Here is an 18,380-nt window from a genome sequence, read left to right on the forward strand (position 1 = left end):
TTTCAGGATGCACAGTGAAATGTTGTAAATAAATCCGCCCTAGTGTGGGACAGAATGCTAGGTCGTGATCTTTTGTCTTTTGGGTGCCTTGTCCAATAGCTTTTTATCCTTTTTTTCCCTCCACCACCTCTAGAATAACTACTATTCTGCCCTCTATATTTATGTAATAGACTTCTTCAGCATCCAGACAAAAGAACACTTAGAATTTGGGTTTCTCTTATTGGTGTATCTCACCTAAGTTATGCTTTGTGCATATTTCTGTAAATGACAAGACTTCACTCTATTTAGTCGATTAATAAAATGTAGTGTGTGTGTGTGCGTGTGTGTGTGTGTACATCCATGTGCACAGAATTTATAAAAATATATAAAATGTTTACTCTCTATGTGACTTCAAATAGCAGGATTGAATTCTACTCAGTGGCTGAATAGTAACTCATTGTGTGCCTGCACAGGAAAGCACTGACTTACTTTTCCTCTGGTTAGTGCAGAAATATGGTGTAGGATGAATGGTGCTGCTTGTTTGTAATGCATAGTTAAAAGCAATATTTATGAAAGAAATGTCATGAATTTCCTGACAAGTCTTGGTTAATGTTTCAAACACATTTTGAGCAGTGTTTTGTGGTAATCTTGTAAAGCCTCCATGTACTGAGTGATCTTTATGCATAGCATTCAATGTAAATCCTTTAACCCTTTGTTTCTGCAATATTTGCCTCTGAGGAACTCAGGAAATTGCTGTCATCCAAAGGAAACGTTTTACCCCATCATTACATATCTTCTTGAAATATCCTTGTGGATGTCTAATAGGTCTAAAATTTTTTCCACTGGAAAAGAAAACTTCTGAAATTGTCTTCCAAGCTGTGGTCCCTCTGTTTCAGAGAAGAGCTCTAGTCACCCAAGTGCTCAAGTCAAAGATGCATTGATTTCCAAGTGAATCTGCAATATGCAAGTGGTTTCCAGATAAGCATCCCGACTGAGTTGTTTTCTGCTAAGTGCAACCTAAGTGTTTTTAATGGCATTGAGCAAATCGCTAATTGCTCCCTCAGCCCTGCAGAGCTTTAACCTGATAAGTTTTCTTGCTGCAGAGCCCAGACCCTGAAGCTCTTGCAACATAGTAGGCTCAGCATGATCAGTCACTGCCTAAAAGCACATTTACTGCTTCTCTTCTCCTTCCAGAACCATCTTCACTCAGAAGTCATGCTGAGCTCCCCAAGACTTCTTCTTCCAACCAGACTCCACCATCTGCTGTCACTTCTGCCAAAGTAGAGGTGAAATCACCTTGGAGGTATTACCATTAGGTGCGGCTTTGTCTGTCTGTGACATCATGTATCCCTGCCAACATTACCTTACCTGAGTTTTCTCTTGCTCTGTCTCCTCGGCTTTTATAGGAGCTCTGTGGGAATGGAGACCATGCCTTTCCAGGTCACTACCAGATTTTGAACTTTTAAAAGCCTTACAAACATGGAACAGCTACACAATATGAATGTGTGTAAACAGGAAAGGAAGGGACCCTTGGAGAATGAAGGGGACACTGTCAAAGCAGGGAGGACTTGGACTAGGGAGTATGTCAATCAACTGTTTGCTGAGTAACTGTAAAGACCTTGCAGTATCAAACAGGATGTTTGTGTGTGCTTCCTCTGGAAGTTATACTTGAGCAAGCTGAAGCTCAAGGTAGTTTTATGCATAGAAAATCAATGTGTTAAAAATCAATATTTTAACAGAATAACTATTTTCATTGGTGAAAACAGACATCTTTCCAATTATCTTTGATTAATATTAGATTGTCTTCTGCAATTGATAACATGATTTCATTTCCTACTTTCACTTTGTTGGGGTGGATTCAGAACTGGGATTACTTGTCTGTTTCTCTGATGACTAGCAACCTTTCAATCTGAGAGGTGCCTGGGTTTCATTTGATCATAACTCTTCACAATTTTGAGGCTACCAAAAGCATGAAATTTTCTCTGCACATTTTTCAGTCACACTCAGTTTGCTGCTTCGTAACTGTCTTGAAAGAAGTTAGACACCAGAGAATCAAACAATCCTATTAAAAATGGGGTACAGACTAAACAAAACATTCTCAATTGAGGAATATCTAATGGCTGAGAAGCATCTAAGGAAGTGCTTGACATCCTTAGTCATCAGAGAAATGCAAATCAAAATGACCCTAAGCTTCCATTTCACACCAGTCAGAATGGCTAAGATCAAAAATTCAGATGACAGCAGAGGCTGGCGAAGATGTGGAGAAAGAGGAACACTCCTCCACTGTTGGTGGGGTTGTAAACTGGTACAACCACTCTGGAAATCAGTCTGGCGATTCCTTATAAAAATTGGACATAGTACTACCTGAAGACCCAGTTATTCCACTTCTGGGCATATACCCCAGAGACCCTCCAACATACAACAAAAAGACATGCACCACAATGTTCATAGCAGCCCTATTTGTAATAGCCAGATGCTGGAAAGACCCCAGATGTCCTTTAGGAGATGAATGGATACAAAATTGTGGTATATCTATAAAATGGAGTACTACTCAGCTATTAGAAACAATGACTTTATGAAATCCTTAAGAAAATAGATGTATCTGGAGAATATCCTGAGTGAGGTAACCCAGTCACAGAAGAACAGACATAATATGCAGTCACTGATAATTGGATACTAACTCCAGAAAGCTCTGAACACCCCAGAAACAACTCACAGGCTATATGAAGCTCAAGAAAACAAATGCCAAAAAGAAAAAAAAAAAAAGAAGAAAAAAAAAAGAAAGAAAGAAAGAAAAAGAAAGCCTCAGTCCTTCTTAGGGAAAATAAATAAATAAATGTATAGCACCCTCTCAGAGTGTGGTACACCTTGACCTCAAATAATTAATAATCCAAGAGCTAAGATAATAACCTTGTGGCAATTTTTGGTATTCACAGATCATTATGCTTAATCTATACCCAACAAGAAATCTGTTTCCATGTTACGTTCTGTCCTACATGTAGTTCATGCTTATGGTAACTAGTGGGATTTTAATGCATGCTATCAAACCTCTAAAAGAATTAAATATGGACAAAAATATTCATATAATGTTATGTCAAAATGCCTTTAAAAGTCTGTATATGTATCTCTGTCTTGTTTTAAATAAAGTGGTAAGAAAAAAAAAAAAAGACTTTCCTGATTCTCAATGTATTTCCTGGTCATGTATTCTCCGGACTCTTTTGCTGGCTCCCCTCTCTGCATCCCAGAGATTTAGCATCCATCCCTCATTTTTATGGAGTTTTCTAGGAGTCTGATGTTATTGTTTGCTTAATTGTTAAACATTTTCAAATCTTTACAGCGCTCATTATATAACAGCCTATTGTTTGACCAGTGTCTGCAGACACTTCAGTGGCCATAAGCAACCAGGTCAAGATTCTTTCTTTATCTCCTTCCCACTCCCCAGACTCTATGTCACTCATAGGGGAGCAGTTGGCATCCTCTGGGCTTGATGCCTGATGGTTTTTGTGCCTACAGTGAGTGACCTGTCTCTGAACCTTCTGGTAACTCTCATCCAACAATCTTAGCAAAACTCCCCAATTAGCTACTTTGTGACTCCTTCCAAACTCCAGGATCATAAACTCCATAACTGCCTAGTGCATGTTTTCTTTGTCTCCAGTATTATACTTAATACATCAGTTATCAGCAAGGCTCCTTACACTGTAGGTTTTATGAGGACAGACAGTGCTTGATTAATATCGGGATTCACTGGTGCAACAGTGACAGTAGATTTTCAAAAATATGGTATGTTAAATAAATACTGTACATAAAAATACTATAGATAAAAGATAAACTTTTTATAGAAAGCTTAAGGTTTCTTTTATATACACATTCTCTAAAATACAGTGTCTTTATTATATAATATTTTAACATTCTATTGTAAATATCTGGTCCTAATTATTCACATTTTTATTAGTTCAATATACATCTGTGTTCTTAAACACACTAATCTGAATTTAAAGTGTTATTAAGAAAAAATCAAAATATTTCTAATTAAACTGTGAGAACTGTCAGAATTTCAAACAGGAGAATACTATTAAGTATGCCGAACCTTTGACTATGTTATTCTCTAGGCAGATAAAGATTCATGTACTTAATTTACAATTCTAAGAGTTAAAAGAATCTTTCTGAATTAAGCACTATGAAAAATAACCACACTTTTGATGAACACAAATTTACACTTATACAAAGAGCCTATTTTATAGCAAACTCTTTTCTGAACGAACTAATAAGTTTTTAATTAAATATGCTTGTATATACTATAGACACATGTACAGTGTTATCAATAATAGCTTAATTGTATATTGCTACCTAAATCTCATGCATAGATACGTTGGTATTGTACATTAGTACATGAAATTGTTTCTACAAATTTGTGGTTTGCATTTGCCACTAGAACAGAAACTTCTGAAGTATAGGCTTTTTTTTCCTATTTGTATTTCTTGCATTAAAGCAGTTTCTAGTAAAAAGCAAGTATACAATATTTTTGCAAAATAAATAGATAAATAGATGGTGTCCATGAGCCTTGTATAGTCTAGTTTATCAAGCAAAATATTATATAGGATACTTTCATCTTGTGAAACTAGTGAATTTAAAAAATATATTAAGATTTCAATTTATTTCCTTTATATTATATTAAAATATTTATTATAAAGACACATTCAGAAAAGAAATCTTACTTTTGAGGACTTGGCTGCTTGGCTTCAGTTCTGTCATATATTAGGTATTTAACTCCGGGCAGTAAACTTACTCCTGAATTCATTGACTTGGTTGTAAATTAGAGTTAAAGCATGTAAGCCATTTGACAGAATAAAGAAAACAGTATATGCAACGTATTTACCATAGCAGTGCATCAATAATAAAGAAATACTAACAAGGAACATCACCCCAGAGCTGAAGCAAATTGAGAGCATTCTTTTTCAGTTGTCTAATCTGGGAGCAGGAATTCAATCAAATGTTGCAACAAGGGCCCAGAGAGTTTCCAAACATACCCAATGTAACAATACTTTTGCAAAGTAACTAGGTAGGTTGAATTACCCATGAGCCTTGTATAGTCTACAAAGTACATGTTCTTATCAGAAAATTGAGATATGCTTCTTTTTTTTAGGCCAAACACAATAATTTTGAGCTCTCTACTATGGAGGCAAGCAATTTCACTGACACCAAGCATCATGAATTATGAAAAATATTATTTGTTTGAGGATCTATTATCACTTTTATTCCCTCTATAGCCTGATTGTTGGTCATGGTCCTGTTCTTTGTGACTATACTGCCTAATTTTAATTCAAATGGTTGTTGACTGTGATCACAGACCAACAGTTTCTCTTCTCCATAGTAAAGGCAGGAAAACCAAAGCTATCAGAAGTTGCCTATGGGATATGTTTACCTGGCTAGAGAGATTGCCAGCATCCCCCTCTTGTCACTCAGGCTTCAGTTAGCATCCTTCCTTCTACTCCCTTCCTGTTTTTGCAGGTCTAAGAAACTATGTAACAAATTCCCATCATTCATCTGGGGACTCCTGTAGGACAATTTGCACAGCCATCCTTTAGCACTCCTCCTTACCCAGAGCCTGTGTGACTATTTCTCCAGGCTTCTGCTTAGCTGTTTAGTGCACATACAGAACTTCACATTCATTCTTTTAAATGTTCCTCTTACTATTCTATACTGAAGAACTGTCGATTTAGACACTCAGTTCAACTAGAAATTGTCCCATCTGAACTGCGAAATCAGTTTTGGAAAAGTAAAAATGGTTTTGAGAGAGACCCTGAAGTTTATCAGAGCATCGAATACAATATAGCAAGGACTTGTTTGAAATTCTGCCTCAGTAACACTCTCTCCCTAAGGGCCTGCCAATGAAATAGTAAATCACATGTATTATGTAAGTTTTACCCCATTCTACTGATATCATTTTTATTACATGATATCAAAGACAAAATAGGAAACTACCACCAATATCACTGTGAGGAAATTTCAAATAATCTCATTATAAAAATTGATATGACAGAGATGTCGATTAGTTGGAATTATCATACATTCCCTTCCTCAGTGGTAGCATCAGCTTTGGATTTCATACACATATACAATAACAACTTGTAAATTTAGCATAGTGGAAACTAGTATATATTTTAAAGAAGTAAATATTCTTCAAGTTACAATAAGACCCAAACTTAGAAAACCTTAGCAAACATGATCATGATGGCTTTCAATGGCTTTGCCTGCCCAGAGGTGGCTCTTCCTCCCACATAACATTATCATAGCAATTACATGCATGTGACCAGACATGGTTTAAGAGTTTATTCCTTTACTTATAATCTAACTTCAGTGACTCCTGCATAGTCAAGGTACACTCCATCAAAGCACTGTGTAAAATTACTAAATTAACACTTAACAAAAGATTTAAAGCCACTCAGTTGGGTTACCTGCTCACCCACTTCCATGCAAAATAAATATAGCAGCCACAGGGGGGGGGGAAGGGGGCCAGGAACCTGTCAATTATGGTTTACAGGCTAAAATAGCATCAATATTTACTGTTAAAATTAAACTAACAGGAGGCATTGTGAATTAGACCAACGTCTGTCCATCCTCACTTCCACTCCCAAGCCATCATTGGGTGACCATAAATATACTAAGAAGCAGCATACAGTGCCCCAGTTCAGACTCTTCAATTAAAGACAAGGGACAGCAAGACAAGGTGACACATGGCTAGTTTCCTACCACATGGATGGCAGTAAAACCCTCTTTATATGCATGTGCCTATTTGAGCCTTCAGACTGATTTCTCATGAACTTTAAGTATACCTTCCAATTTCTCAGACTCTTTCGAAACATCAATAAAGTGCCTCTAAAAGCAGCAACTACATCTTAGAGCTTTTAGGATTGTGTGAAATAGAAATCACTTGTTCCCAGAACAAAAAAGAATACAAAGGATATACTAAAAATATGTGCCTTATACTGGTTTTACTCAAATCACAAGTACTAATGGCAATTATTAGTATTATTACCATCATTAATCAGCATGCTTTTTGTTTTTAGTTATTCTTATCACTAATAATAATAGAGAATAGTCCAACTGTCTTCTTCCGACCGCTGCTAACCTATGATGCCTCATTAGAATGAAAAGTAATTAGAGTTGCCCTTTTAAAAAACATTTACACACACACACACACACGCACACACACACACACACACACACACACAATCAGGCACCAGAGAGAAGAGCCAACACTAAATTCTTGCTATGAAGCAGCTGAGACATGAAAACAGCTTTAAAACAGAGGCAGTGGTACAAACAGGACTCTGATGCTTTTGAAAACAAAGGAATAGACAGCAATCATGTTCCCGGTGAATCATAAAACAAAAACAACAAACTACGTAGACTTCCCACTTCCACTGATGTCCTTTTAGCCACTGTATTTTTAAATTTGTTTTTGTTTTTGTTCTTACCATCTTTTATTATTCTGTTTTGCTGGTCTGAATTATTCTAACTACTTGAGGACAACAAGAACGTTAAGAAACACACAACAGTTCATAATTCGAATATTCACTATGCAATTAGCTCTTAAAATCAATACCTGAAAGAAGGAAATGATAAAAACTAAACAAGCAGAAAAAGTGACTTCTTCACTCCAGCGGTTTCTGTGACTGGGATGACTGGTACTCAGAGAGGTAAAGCAGCAGATAATGAATAAGTAGCAAAATAAACAGACTTTCAAATGCTGGAATAAAGAAATATCATGAATGATATTAAATGACACTATAAAACTCTTTAATTGTTACTTATGCCTTTTTTAGAGTTTTTTTTTTTTTTTTTTTTTTTTTTTTTTTTTTTTTTATGTACCACTTTGGGTCAATTTGTAAATGCCTAGACAAAGTATTCAGACAATTTGTCAGTGGAATTTGGTGGTACATGAAAGGGATTGACAGTACCCACAAATGGTGCTTAGCAAGATCAGGAGGGATTCTAACATACTAACTTTTCCAGAGGACTGAATGCCTTTTATCATGGCCAAACAAACCATGACCCAGGCAGCCAGAAGGCAAATGGTCATCTTCCAGTTTAAGCCTCCACTTTCAGAGATGGAACTGGTGATATCCAGTGCTTCCCGGTACCAGTAATAGGTGGTGGCAGAACTTTTTTCACATTCTGGCTCAATATCTGTGGAGGGGTGAGACAAAATGCTAGGTTCAGACTACAGTACAGGGATAAGTGAAACTGGGTTGTGTTCAGCAAGCCCGTTAAGCCAGTATTTTGTAGTACAACCAGTTTAAGCTTGCAAATAAATGACATTCATACTACGGTTGTTTTGCTTGGCTTTGACAATGACTGGGAGGTAACCCCTAGTATACTCTTCTTACTGCTGGCCTGTACCCCAGATATTTGCTGTTTCTCCTGGCCATATGTTCTTAGTCCATTTCCCCTCATGGCACCTTCCTCTGCTCTCCCTTCATCTCTCCCAACACCTCCAACCCGGTCACCCCAAACCCACCTATCTTTAATCCCTCCAGTGACTGGCTGAAGCCACTTATATTTAACCAATAGTTTTACACCAAGGAACAAAGTTTACACAAATGAAAGCTTGTTAAGTGTGAGAAGTCACTCATAGTCCCAGACCTTCAGACATAGAATTGAGCATTACAAACACATACAAGCAGACCAAACCCCAATAGTTCTTACTGTTTCTTAGAAAATAACCACTACCCTCACAACAGCAGTCTGTTTGCAACAAGCAGCAAAAATTTGAAAACTTTGTCAAATCAGCAAACAGGTATCCTCTTTGATATGCATTAAAAATTCCTAAAATAGATATGAACTACTTAGGGAAATAATTAAAATACATAATCTCTGTTTCTACTTCCAGATCCACAATTATCAGACACACTAGCCCTACAGTAACCACTGGTGAAAGGAATTTTGTTTAAAACAAAAAAAAACCAAAAAAAAAAAAAAAAAAAGAACTAGAATGAAGTGACAGGTGCTGTAGATTAAAATTCAAACAGCATTTTTTAAATTGCTGCATAAAAATGAATGCAAATTGTTATGCTAACAAAATAGTACTTGAAAACACTGTAAGTTCAAATGGTAATTTTGTGCATTATGTATATACCGTATTAAATAAAATGTTACATTTTACATCCTATGGCTAAAAGAAAACTTTTAAGTTCAGAAATGAGGTGCATTCTATAGAATTTTTTTTTTTTACTTTTTAAGGTTTAAAAAAGTAAAACCTACAAAACAGTAGAGCCAACTGCATAAAAACAATAAATTCAGTTCAATCAGTGCCCCCTCCTTTTGTAGATTTTAATGAATATGAGGCTTAACTTGGTATTCAGGGTTTACAACAGAAACCTGAAGCCCTAAAGCCTTAAGTGCATTAAATTAATCTGAAAAGAGTCAATAAAATTAAACATGTTTACTCTATCTTTCTGGTTTGGATGTTCCTAAAATTAAAGAAAATGGCCATTCCAAATGCAGAAGAAAGTCTACTATGATGTTCCTCTCAAAGATTTATTTTTTTTTTACGAAACAAGGTATTTAAGTACTTTATGCTCCATAAAACTAGTATATTTCAATGCATAAAAAAAACCTTTAAAAATTATCAACTACTGACAAAATATATCCATAGAGTTTTATGCAAAAATTATTTTAAAAATCTATACATTTATCTGTGTTTTAAAATAAAGTTGTTCATTTTTTTTAAAAAAGCAGAAAAGAAAGTCTTTGCCTTTACTGTTCTTTAAAATGTTAAATATACAAAGACAATATAACATATGTCTTACAAGTATGAGATGCGTTTGTCACCAGGGGGCATTGATCCCAAGGAAGAGGTTGTTGAAAAGACTGAGAAAAGTAAAACAATGTCCAGCCAATGATGACATTGTAGTAAAGAGCCACAAAATAACACACCTGCAAAAGAAAAGGATGGGATTACATCATGTATCCTCTGTCTCTCCCCTTAAAACATCAGGGTTCAATTCACGCCACCTTACAACTTCGTCTTCATCTTTTTGTTTGTTTGTTTGTTTGTTTCTAAAAGACGTGATCATTTCTTTAACACAATATCTCTTTTGTTGAATTGAAATGTGTTATGGAATTCAGATTTTGTCCCATTGTCATAGATAGCTTTGTATAGTAGGCTCTCTATACCTCAGTAGCTTCTAAAACATGACTGCACAGTCCATTTGGAGTTTACAGAGATGAAGAGTCCCTCAATCTAAACCAGCACAGGTAAGAGCAAATGTTACGGAGAGAAACTTACTACACAGCTTGCGAATCCAATTCCACCCAGTTTAGGGCTTATGTAATTCCAAACTCCGATGCTGCCTCTCCGAATTCTTTGACCCACAGAAAGTTCCAGGAAAAAGAGTGGAATTCCTATCACCAGAAGTAGAATTAAATATGGCAAAAGATAAGCACCTAAGGAGACAACAAACAGAATGGGTCATATTTTCAATATCATATTAGAGTTTTCCTTTTTATATAAAACAGAAGTCTTTGAAGAAAATGGAACTGGCCTTCTTTAAACTTTCAAAACTTTGAATCCTGTATTTGAGTACTCTAGGAAATACCTCAGGGCAGTTAGAGTAAACCTTATACTGCATAAGTCATATGAACTGAGTTTGAGTCCTCAAACCCACAGTAGAAGGAGAAAACTGACCCATGAAATCTTCTCTGAACTCTGTATGCATATTCCCCCAATACACATATGCAACACACACAAACACATGCATACAAATTAACAACAAAGTTTAATTTTTTTAAGTTGTAGTGCCTGGTAGAATAATCATTAAAAGGCAGTTATAAGAAACCCAACTTTCTTGTTGAAAGGGTAATAAGCTTCATTGGAAAGTAAAGGATCCATTCTTTGAAATAGCTTTTCGTGCCAAAAGGCTTCACAAATGCATGTCCATATTCACATGGTGTTTACAAATGCATGCACATAACTTTATCTCACAAATTAAATAGAATAACATTGTCAAACTATTCAATTGATTAGCTAATTGCTTACTAAATACTAACCTAAACTAACATACTTTGTATCTGTCAGTAAAGTGAATCTGCATTATATTTGTAACTGAACACTCACAGTTAAGAAAATAAACAATTTTAATCAAAATCATGTGTAAATTATAACTAGTGATTTCCAAATCAATTTAATAGCTTGATAATGTCACTCTTACATTTAATTTGTCAGATAAAGTTATGTGCGTATATTTGTATATGAGAACATTACAAGTCAGTGTGAAATGACCTTCTCATTGGACTTCATGTATTCAAATATCTAGGCTGGCAGTCTACTTCTGGATTCATTGGCGAATATACCCTGTCACAAAGGAGTAAGGTGGACAGAGACACAGTAGAAGAACACAGAATGTCATCCTTTACTTTCCCTAGGTGCACAGGAACATGCACCTCCACAAATGTCTTGTGGACTGCACAGAGTGCATACACACAGGCACACACACAAATACTCACAAACACACACACATGCCCATACACACACACACACACACACACACACACTCATACAAATATAGTGTGTTACAATTACTAATCCCATTGTACTGGCTTAGGAATTGAGCCTGAAGAAATGAGCAAGATACAGAAAGTTCAGATGGCTTGAAACACGGGAAAGAGCCAAGTCTGTCAGAGTGTCTACAAAAATAAAATGAATCTTCCAAATCCTAAGACTTAGCTTAGCCTTGTGCATTAAATGTAACATCTGCATAAATCAACACGTATATTAGACCTCTCTTTTTTCCCTCTTATTTATAAAATGCTTCAAATGATTCATGAGTAGGGGTTTTTGGTTGTTCTGTGCTTTTAAAGAAACTCCTCAACTTTCTAGAACACTGTGTTGCACACTCTTTGTCCTAGGCCAATCAGCCTGTGTGTCTCATGAGACAGGAAGTATTGTTCTCCAATTTTATTTCTAGGCAAGAAATCAATAATAGAGAAAATATTTGACTCTAATTTCTATCAAGAGAATGGACGAATTTGTTTTCCTAATAACTAATAACTATATGTCAGCTCTGTAATAGCTCTCCATCAAGGAGGATGTCATGTTAAAAGGAATGAAATCTGACTCTAAGCTGAGGCCACCCTCATTCTTGGCAGAGTATCTAGTAAGGTGTTGAAAGTGAAATGTCTCAAAATCAGAACTCTCTTCTGCCAGTGTTAGCAAAAGATAATCAAACAAACAAAAATCTAGAAAGCAAACAAACATTTCACAAAAGTCATACACAGACACTAATCCTTGACACCATAAATAATTACCATACAATATTATCAGTTTGCTAGGGAATTACAGTTTTCTGAGAAATGAGTGGTATACGCACATTTTATATACAATTAAATTCTTTGCTCTCTCGAAAGTAAATCTGTTTAATAGGTTGCTTACACTCTTACTGTGTTCCGGGTGGAATTATCCACTTGTCTCTAACACACTTTAATCACCACATTACCTTAGCACTTTTATCTTAGCAACTAAGAAAAATTATACATGAATATTTCTAGTCATTTCACATGGATTATAATTATTTGACATGGATTATAATTATAGTCAAATAAAACTACAACCACATCAAGTGTTTCTTTAGGGATTTTGTTTCTTTGGTTGGTTGGTTTGAGGTTGGAGTTGTACTACAGAGCTATTTGAACTTCCTGTTTTTGTGTGTTGACATTTTCCCCAATAGATTTTTTTTTTAGACAGCATTTTTCTTTCAAAAGTATTGGTAATCATGTGCCCACATTTGCATAATAAAAATGTTTATAATGATGAAACTAGTTTTTCTTTAGTTAATAGTGTTCTCTTTTTTATTTTTTGATGCTGAGTTATAGAGCTAGAATCAATGTGTAAAATCTCTAAAGGCAAAGATTGACTAGCATTATGGTGATTATCTGGTTACACTTCTCATGAGTTCTAAAAGTGCTAACCCCAAATTAAAGACTGTAATCATTCTAAATTACATGTGAGTTCTGCTTTTGGCAAAGAATGAGACAACTTAAAATTTTAGTGACTATAAGTCATGGAGAGAAAATCCACGTTTCATCAGTGTTGTTGGCTTGAGATCCTTATTGAAAGCAAAAGTCTGGCACGCATAAAGAACATAACACATGTTAAAATATTTCCTGTCAGTATTTCAGCAATGTTTACAGTATCCAAGGAATAAAGTTTGAGAACGCGTTGCCTTAAGCAATCCCTGAGAATTTGTAGGACGCTAATCTGTTCCTATGGAAACTTTGTCTGAACCCAGAGCTGGGCTGACTTCCCACAACTGTATCTTCCTAGCTTTCTAATGGTATTCACAATTCTAGGACTAATGAGATTGCAGCAAAAAGTCCAGCTACCTGAAAGAACTGATCGTAGTTTACTAGTGTAGCAATTCATCATCCAAAGAAATGAACACAACTTACCACCACCGTTCTTTTGGCAAAGGTATGGGAACCGCCACACATTCCCCAGACCTACAGAAAATCCAACTTGGGCCAGAATGTATTGCAGCTTACTGTTCCAAGCTGGCCTTTCATCATCAACTTCAGATCCATCCTCAGCATCTGTATCTTTCTCTTCTTGAACATCAAGGATTAGTTCGCTCTTCTTAGAAACATCTTCCACTGAGTCTTCATTGGACAGGAGGTCTTTGACAGATTCAATAACATCATCATCCAGATCTCTCTTTACCACTTTGTTATTCTTAGGCATTGGAAATTGCTCTTCTTAAAGACAACCTTGAGGCAAATATATATTGTAAATGTTACCTAAAACCTAGTAAATCTGAGAAAAATATCATGTAAGTCCTTGAATCAAGGTGAAAAATTCTTATGGGTCCCGGATCTGATCCCAATACTCTGTATATATCTACAAAATCAGAAGTTAAAATGTGATATTTAACAATGAGAAATGTAAACAATACTTCAACATCCTTTCATGCCCATTTTATGATAGAGTCTCTTTCTGAGATTATAAAACATGATTGACCTTGATCATTCAGAGTTTAATAATTTTAAAAATGTATGATTTAGTATGAGTTTCACACACATTTTCTTTAGGTTAAACTTTTTTTTTGAAAAATACACTTTAATTCAAGATTATATCTATTATTGCTTTCTCATTACAAATTATACACACACACACACACTCATATATATATATATATACATTTCAAGTCCAGCTTGTAAATCTATTGTCTGTCGTCTCCTCCACGGATTTATTACTTACTCTATATACATTTATGTGCTCACTATTAACTGTGAAGCTAGCTTATAGGTTACAATAAAGAAATATGCAGTGCCTAATTTTAAGGATCTTCTCTCTAATAAAAAGAAAGGTGTATCTTAAGTAACTATACAACAACAGGGTATTTCAATATGATTTTACCTGCTCAGTATAGACAATGAACTAAAACCAAGTATCTGTCTGACTCATTAATACTCTAGCCTAGTGTAGGATAGTTCTTTCCTCTTCCAATCTATTTAAAGTTATTTTATCATTTACATTTTCTGAAGCATTAAATGACAAAAGTATGAATCTTGCCTGTTCATCATTGATGAAAACCATTCATATATTGTCAACCTTAAAGAAGTCAGCACTGTTTATGTGCACATATGCTATATTTACTTTTCTTCTATTTTTTCATAGATAAAAAACAGGAAATGTTGCATATAAATTTAAAATAATAATGCTGTCAAACTGCTTGGTGGTGAACACTTTGAAGTGTCATAGATGTCGTAACTTCCTGCCTCTGTTTATAGACTGTCCCTTATATTTGTTATGCCCCTAACCTATTTCAGAACAGCTTTACTATTCATTTTCATCCAAACTTTTTAATTGTAAGTAGTGTCTAACACTTACTTGCCAATAGACTAACAGAAGACTTGCTATTATGGCTTACAAAACCTAAATTTCACAATGACACTTTTTCACAAAAAATACTTTCAAGCCTCTCTTCTAAAACATGAACTTTAGTCTCAGAAGTAAATGGCCCCAGCCACCTTCATTTATATTTTTTTGTATGATAGTGCTGACTTTATTAAAAATGTATACCAATGTAGTATTCGCTCCTTCTCTTCACTGATAAGTCATTATGATGAATGAAATAGTATTTTTGTAAGCACAAGGGACAATGGCGTACTGCTTGAAGAATATGCAGAAGCACCAAGAGAAATATAAACTGGAAGTACAATTGAGAGAGTTGGGTGACAAGTAACAAAGAGATCACATTTGAGCAAATACAACTTACTTTGCCATCAATGTTTTCAATGCTATTGGCAAATATTCTTTTCTGCAAGACAAGTAAGGACCCCTGCATAACAACAGATTAGGAAACAGAGCTATAGTATCACAGGATCCAGTCATAAAAGAGAATGCAAGGACCCCCTTTAATAAAAGCCATACAGAAGCTGAAGCTTTAATAGGAAATAAGACTTATAATGTGTAGAAATTATGTACAGGTTAAAATGTAAACTAAGGTATTGAGATTGGGAAATTAAACTAGAAGAATAACAGAGATTAATGTGTTAAAACGCTGTTGTGATTTTATGCAAGAGGTAGCACTCTTTAGACAGGGCACTCATAATCTTAAAGAACATACTGTCCTCAACTTATTCATCTCTTCATGGCCTTAGTTGAGCTTTCTTCTTTGTATGACAAAGGAATATTATAAAGACTGATTTGCCCATAGGAAGAGACTCATTAGTTCCAAATATTTAAATCTAGTTTGTAAAGATAGACCTTCAGGGGGAGGGGGAGGAAATAAGCAGGGGAGATGGAGGAAGGAACTTGAGTGGGAGGGAAGGGAGAGAAGAAAAGGCAGAATCGGGGGAGAGGAAAAGGGAAACCAGATCAGGTATGAGGGTCTGGGCATGTGAGAAGCTCAAAAGCCCAGAAAAATGAGTGGGTATAATGCAGCTTTGGGGATAGGAGGGGGGGCCCTGCTAGAAAGTACCAGAGACCCAGGAGGTGAGACACTCAGGACTCAATGGGAGTGACCTTAGCCAAAATATGCAAAACTGGGGAGAGGGAAGTCAAAGAGATACCTCCAGTGCATAGAGAGAGCATCAAATGGAGGGATGATGGCGTGAGTTACTGACAATCAAAATTTTTGACACAGAATTTTTACTTTCTAAAAGACTTGCAAGCAAGGGGATTCTGCCAGCATCTGACCAATACAGATGTAGATGCTCTCAGCCAATCATCAGACTTAGGTGAGAAACCCTGGTGGAGGGAGCTGGCAGAAGGATTAGAGGAGCAAAAGAGATAGCAACCCCCTAAGAAGAACAATGTCTGCTGGCCAGACCACCCACTGTTTCCGGGTACTAGACCACCAATGAAGGAGCTTATAGGCTCCAATTACATATGTAGGAAAGGATGGCCTTGTCTGACATCAATGTGAGGGGAGACCCTTATTCCTTTGGAGGTTTGATGACCCAGAATAGGTGGATGCTGGATCAGTAGTGGGTGTAAAGTGGAAGTTAGAGTGTGTGAGCACCCTTATAGAGGCAAAAAAGAAGTAGAGGATAGATGTGAGATTGGGGAGTTGTGGAAGGGTAACCAGGAAGGGGAATATCATTTGAGACATAAAAAATGGAATGATTAATAAAAATAAAATAAAATAAATGTTAACATTAAAATAATAATAATAATAAAAGAACTTCAGGGACAAAAATTAAGAAGATACGGAAGACGGGAGCCTAGCTTTCCTGTCCCCTGAGAGGCTCTACCAGCAGCTAACTGAGACAGACACAGATACCTACCTACATCTAAGCATTAGAATGAATTCAGGGATTTCTATGATTGAATTAGGGGAGGGACTAAAGATGTTGAAGGGAAGGGCAACCCCATAAAAAGACCCAGTCATCTCAATTTACCCAGACCACAGGGAGCTCCCAGACACTGAGCCAGCAACCAGAAAACATATGCAAGCTAGTCTGAGTTTCTCCTCCCCCGCCCCTTCCACATATATATAGCAGAGGTCTGCCTGGTCTATCCTCCATGAGAAAAGAAGTGCCTAATTCGGTAGAGACTTGGGACCCCAGGGATCAGGGATTGAGGAGTTGCAGTTTGCAGGAACACCCTCTCAGAGACAAGAGGGAGAAGGTGTGGGATGAGAAACTGTGGAGCAGAGTTGGGGGGGGGGAAGCAACAGATGGAGTAAAAATAAATAAAATGCTTTTTAAAATAATAAAACATAGTCCTTTAGCAATTGAATCTTCTCCCTAAATTTTAGAAATATTGTGCTCATACTCACGTTAATTTAACTCATTTGTAAATTGAGAATGATAGCAAGCCTACCCACCAATTACTCTTTTGGAAACACCACAATAAAAAGGTGTAATAACTGTCCACTTTTACAAGTGTGACTATGTTCACTCTTTTAAGTGTATTAACCTATAATTAACTAGTTGCATGTCCAGAACAAATACTCCACATTTCAGCAGATTTGTTTCTTTTAATTTTGTCTTCTTTTTTATTGGTTATTTGATTTATTTACATTTTAAATGTTATCCCCCTTCCCAGTTTTGCCTCTGCAAACTCTCTATGCCATTCCTCCCTCCCATCAGCGTCAATGAGAGTGTTTCCCATCCTCTCCTGATTGGGGATCACTGGCCAGTAATATGGCAAGGAATAACCAGGGCAACAACTGTCTATGAGAATAACAGTGGTTGCATTGCTTATCCCTGGCTATTTTACTGGACAATGATCTCCAGTATGATGGTCTGAGAGACTTCACCTCAACCATTCAGGAGACAAAGGAGCATCCATGTCACTGTATTTGTCCTAGATGAAGTCTTTCCAAAATGTTGGCTTTCGCTGTCTATATTGTAAACACAGATTACCAACACTAGTCTACAGAAGATTAGCCCAAGCAAATGTTCCAGTAAGCCTCAGAGCCATATTTGAAAATGACTTATTGGTCAAAAGTGGATGCAGGATAAAATTTACACTTATTTGGATATGATAGATATCCAGACATATGAAACATAATACAGGGCCCTGAAACAAAACCACACAACCATGGCCATTATTTTTTATGAAAAAGCCTATTCAACATATAGTGCTGACAAGATTGGCTATTGACTTTCAAAAGAATAAATTTAAATATATATATATAATCAATCTTAATGATGAAAGACCTTTATTTCAAATCTGAAGCACTGAAGCTTCTAGAATAAAACAGGGAATGTCCTTCAAGTCACAGGCAAGATTTTTTAAATACAACCTTAAGAGCACAGGAAATAACATTTAACTTATAAAATTGTATGAAAGTTTTCAAGTTACATAAAACTTTAAAAGTGTGCATGGAAAGAAAAGTGTCATCACAGTGAAGAGTTTCCAGAATGGGAGAAGATTCTTGGCAAGCTGAACT

The 18,380-nt window shown here is 36.0% G+C and overlaps 1 protein-coding gene across 1 annotated transcript in view; it reads right to left on the bottom strand.

Moving 5' to 3' along the window:
- SLC6A15 (solute carrier family 6 member 15) overlaps positions 1-13,717 on the bottom strand; it is a gene marked incomplete at both ends in the record, with an annotated part of 33,115 nt that extends 19,398 nt beyond the window's left edge. Inside the window, 4 exons of the mRNA XM_080935756.1 lie at positions 7,988-8,169; positions 9,792-9,918; positions 10,271-10,428; positions 13,429-13,717. Coding sequence (XP_080791882.1) covers positions 7,988-8,169; positions 9,792-9,918; positions 10,271-10,428; positions 13,429-13,717 — 756 coding nt within the window. The remainder of the gene's footprint in view (positions 1-7,987; positions 8,170-9,791; positions 9,919-10,270; positions 10,429-13,428) is intronic.
- Between the last annotated feature and the right edge of the window lie 4,663 nt (positions 13,718-18,380).

Source organism: Micromys minutus (assembly GCF_963924665.1).
Source record: "Micromys minutus genome assembly, chromosome: 22".
NCBI classification, from domain to species: Eukaryota; Metazoa; Chordata; class Mammalia; order Rodentia; family Muridae; genus Micromys; species Micromys minutus.